The sequence below is a fragment of the Camellia sinensis genome, chromosome 4, assembly GCF_055761805.1.
Source record: "Camellia sinensis isolate YWXY chromosome 4, ASM5576180v1, whole genome shotgun sequence".
NCBI classification, from domain to species: domain Eukaryota; kingdom Viridiplantae; phylum Streptophyta; class Magnoliopsida; order Ericales; family Theaceae; genus Camellia; species Camellia sinensis.
In genome coordinates this window covers 28765869-28770745 of record NC_138964.1, presented here as the reverse complement: position 1 = coordinate 28770745, position 4877 = coordinate 28765869, and the positions used below count along the sequence as shown (strand labels likewise).

At 41.5% G+C, this 4877-nt stretch overlaps 2 protein-coding genes across 2 annotated transcripts; both read right to left on the bottom strand.

The window, feature by feature from the left end:
- Nucleotides 1-242: 242 nt before the first annotated feature.
- On the bottom strand, nt 243-2159 carry LOC114300962 (uncharacterized). Its single transcript, XM_082923155.1, has 3 exons — nt 1974-2159; nt 1092-1586; nt 243-461 (listed from the first exon to the last, which is right to left on the bottom strand). The coding sequence occupies exons 1-3, from the start codon at nt 2157-2159 to the stop codon at nt 243-245; spliced, it is 900 nt and encodes a 299-aa protein (XP_082779281.1).
- Nucleotides 2160-3500: 1341 nt separating this feature from the next.
- LOC114305703 (uncharacterized) lies at nt 3501-4037 on the bottom strand. The gene has a single exon (XM_028251126.2). It carries the CDS (start codon nt 4035-4037, stop codon nt 3501-3503), a length of 537 nt encoding a protein of 178 aa, XP_028106927.2.
- Between the last annotated feature and the right edge of the window lie 840 nt (nt 4038-4877).

Below are 4877 nucleotides of genomic sequence, written 5' to 3'. Positions count from 1 at the left end.
TCGAAGCATAGAAATGTGGAACACATTATGCATCTGACTCAAACTTGGAGGAAGGGCAATTCGGTAAGCCACTGAACCTACTTTCTCCAGAATCTGGAATGGACCAATATATCGGGGTGTCAACTTACCTCTCTTTCCGAATCTTGGTGCCCCTTCATTGGAGTGACTTTCACAAAAACATGATTGCCGACCTCAAATTCCAAATCCCTCCGTCAGTTTTCCGCATAACTCTTACGTCTGCTTTAAGCAGCTTTTAATCGTTCCCGAATAGTTTTAATCTTTTCAGTTGTCAGTTGGACAATTTTAGGCCCTAATAGCGATTTATCTCCAACTTCAGCCCAACACACCGGGGAGCGACACGCCCTCCCATACAGAGCCTCATAAGGTGCCATTGCAATACTCGAATGGTAACTATTATTGTACGCGAACTCCACCAAGGGTAGATGAGTTTCCCAACTTCCCTGAAAATTCAAAACACACATTCGAAGCATGTCTTCCAATGTCTATATCGTTCTCTCGAATTGTCCGTCTGTCTGAGGGTGGAAAGCTATGCTAAACTTTAATTCTGTACCCATTGCTCCCTGTAGCTTTTGCCAGAATCTAGATACAAACATCGGGTCTCTATCTGATACTATTGAAACTGGAACACCATGGAGTCTCACAATTTTGTTCACATAAATTACAGCAAGTTTGTCCGCATTGTACTGAGTTTTCACAGGTAGGAAATGGGTAGACTTAGTTAACCGATCTACAATGACCCATACAGAATTCATACCTCGAGGAGTCCGTGGTAACCCCACAACAAAATCCATGGTCAGATGTTCCCACTTCCATTTCGGGATTGGAAGGGGTTACAATAATCCTGCCGGTCTTTGATGCTCTACCTTTACTTGCTGACATTGCAAACATTTGGAGACGAAATTCGCAATTTCCTTTTTCATACTTGGCCACCATAAATCCTGTTTTAAATTTTGGTACATTTTAGTACACCCAGGGTGCAGTGATAATCTCGAGGCATGTGCTTCTTCCATTAATTTTTGCCTAAGTCCTGACACATTGGAAACACATATTCTGCCTTGGAATTTAAGTACTAAATTCATCAAATTGAATCCCGATCTCAGTTTTGTCTCTAACTCATCACATATCCTCTTCAGGATTTCATCTTCCATCTGACGTAGTTTGATTTCTTCAATTAATGTCGGTTGGGCCATCACCGCAGCTACTATGGGTTCTCGTCCATGCACCACAAGGTCTACATCCATTTTACTCAATTCAACCAATAACTCTCTTTGTTCCGTAAATAGATTTTCCAAATTTCCCGTGCTTTTCCGGCTTAGTGCTTCTGCGACCATATTGGCCTTACCAGGATGGTAGTGGATCTGTAAATCATAATCCCTAATAAGTTCCAACCATCGCCGTTGTTGCATATTCAATTCCTTTTGCGTGAAAAGGTACTTGACGCTCTTATGATAAGTATAAACTTCACAAGTAGTCCCATATAGATAGTGCCGCCATATCTCTAAAGCAAAAACCACTGCTACTAGCTCAAGATCATGTGTGGGGTAATTCCTTTCATGGGGTTTGAGCTGTCAGGAAGCATAGGTGATGACTCTCCCATTTTGCATAAGCACACAACCAAGTCCTTTAAAAGAAGCATCGCTGTAGATTACAAATCCTTTGGTACCAGATGGTAGTGCTAGAACCGGGGTTGTTGTCAACTTTGTTTTTAACACCTGGAAAGCAGATTCTTACTGTTCTGACCATTCAAATACAATCCCCTTCTGAGTCAATTGTGTAAGCGGTATAGAGATTTTGGAGAAGTCTTGAACAAACCTCCTATAATACCCGACTAGTCCCAAAAAACTATGCACCTCAGTCACATTGGTAGGAATTGGCCAATTCACGATCGCCTCAATTTTGTGTGGATCAACAGAGACTCATTCCTTTGTTATTACATGCCCCAAGAATGCTACCTCGTGTAGCCCGAATTCACATTTCTTCAACTTGGCATTCAATTTCTTTTCTCGAAGTGTTTGAAGAATTAGATGAAGATAATTCTCATGAGCTTCTGCATTCTTCGAGTAAATAAGGATGTCATCAATAAATACCACTACAAACTCATCCAAATAGGGCTTGAAGACACGATTCATAAAATCCATAAACGCTGCTGGTGCGTTAGTAACTCCAAGGGGCATAACCAGAAATTCGTAGTGGTCGTACCAGGTTCGAAAAGTTGTCTTCTCAACTTCATTAGCTTTGACCTTCAATTGGTGGTTTCCGAACCATAAATCAATTTTGAAAAGACTTGTGCCCCTTGTAGCTGGTCGAACAAATCATCGATTCGAGGCAATGGGTATTTATTCTTGATTGTTACTTTATTAAGTTCCTGTAATCTATACATAACCGGAGTGTCCCATCTTTCTTTTCCACAAACAGAACTGGTGCACCCCAAGGAGAGACACTCGAGCAAATGAACCCCTTATCGAGCAAATCTTGCAACTGAGCCTTTAATTCCTTCATTTCAGCTGGTTACATTCTATACGGAGTCTTAGAAATGGGCTGAGTTCCCGGCGCCACTTCAGTTGAAAACTCGATTTCACGGTCTTCTAACTCCCCCGGTAATTCTTCCGGAAAAACATCCGAAAATTCACAAACAACTGGAATCATGTCAATACTCCCATTCATCACTTGTCCCTCCAAAATACTGCATAAATACCCCAGACACCCCTTCTGAATTAATTTACAGGCCTTTACTACAGAAATCAAATAAGGTAGAGAAATCACTCCATGTCCCTGAAAGGTAGATTCGGATTGTCCTAGAGGATGAAAATTGATTTGCTTTGTCAAACAGTCAATAATTGCATTGTATTCACTCAGCCAGTCCATACCCAGAATAATATCGAAGTGAGTCATGTAAAGAGGGAATAAGTTGGCATATACCCGGATATCCCCAATTAGGAGTTCACAAGCAAAATATACAGAAGCACAGATCATAGAATACCCCAAAGGTGACGATACACATAGCACATAGGATAATACTTCTTCAAATCTATCTAAATTTTGTGCAAACAGTTTTGACACAAAGGAATGGGTAGAGCCGGAATCAAACAATACATGAGCAAAATGACCGTGAACAATAAATGCACCTGACACCACGGTTACAGCATTGTGCACATGTCTTGGAACCAATGCAAATACTCTGCCTTGCCTTGCAGTGTCTTTATTGTTAACAGCTTGGCAGCTGACTTGGTGTTGGGAGCTGGTGTAGACACCGCTGAACTTGTAGCAGCCCTATTGGCATTTTGTTGATTCCTCTAAGGGAAATCCCTTACCAAATGACCCGTTTTGCCACATCGAAAACATGCTCTAGACAACTGATAACAAGTCCCACGGTGCTTCTTTCCACACTCTGAACAAAAAGGAGTCGAGTCTGGAGTAAGGGTGGAAGTACTAGAAGTCCCTGAATTCTGTTTCTTGTTTGGCGGTGTGACTGTCCCTTTTTACACTTGACTATTCTGGCTTTTCCCTTTCCATTCAAAAATTCGATTCTGAACAGCAATGTTTCCCTCTGCTATGATAGCCCTCTCCAACACATCAACATAGGTGGGTAACTTCAACATGTTGATTCGGTCCAGGATAGCACTCTGTAATCCCCCTTCAAATTTTCGTGCCTTCTTATAATCTGTATCCACCATATGAGGTGCAGACCGTGCTAGTTCTGCAAATTGAGCTTCATACTCTGCAACGGTCTTATTTCCTTGTCTGAGAATTTCAAATTCAGTCACCTTTTTGTCTCGCATACTTTCAGGAAAGTACTTGTCATAAAACAATTCCTGGAATCTGTCCCATGTTAACCCCTGGTGCACAGTTCTCGTAAGCATCCACCACCTCTGTGCTTCATCTTCAAGGGTGAAGGCAGCAAGTTGCACTTTTTGGGCTTCGATACAAGGGAAAACTTCAAACAACTTTTCTATTCCCAATACCCGTGCTTCCGCTTTCATTGGTTCTATCCCTCTTTTGAATGATGGTGGCTTCATCTTTTTAAATTCCCTCGTGAGTGTAATAGTCCAATCCTCAGCATGGAAATCTTGTACCGCGGGTGAAGGTACCGGTGGCGGTGGTGGTTGTGGTTGTTGCTGTTGTTGTTGTTGTTGCTGTTGTAAAGTCTCTACCATTTCCATAATCATTCTTTCCATCCTGTCCAACTGTGCAGAAGTGGCATCTTCCGGGTCTTCCGTTCTTGTTCTCACCATATTCTACATGATAATCAATTACAATATACCCACGGAATATACAATAAACATGGACCATAATCTTTAGCATTATTGGATTACATTTAATGTTGCCATCAACCTTTCCATATGCATTCAGAATATTATGCATGGCGCCTAAGCCTTTTCTAGACATCCTAAACCTCAATGGGTTCATGTGTAAGATAGCAACTCGTGCTCTGATACCACTTGTCACACCCCAAACTCGCCCCTAAATGTTTAGGCATGACTTATTTAGAACCGGACGAAAAATTCGGTTTGTATCACATATGCGGCCTTAACGGAAGCATTTAATAACATAAAATAATATCCATTAAGCCACCACTAACATGCCAGGATCACAACATCGCATCAGGTAGATAAACATATAGTAAACATACAACTGAGAATCAGTTATGTACATATATATACACAGACCCAGCCCCACGATTGGACGCGTCACAAAAACATTGGTGAAGAAAGGGGTTAAATACATTTCAACCTTGGGAAGCCAATTAGAGTACAAAACCAAAAGCTTAACAAAACTCCACAAAAATGAGCGAGCTTCATCTAAGTGCATGGACACGCTGAGGTTGACAAAAGAGAAACGAGCGTCATGGGTTAAGA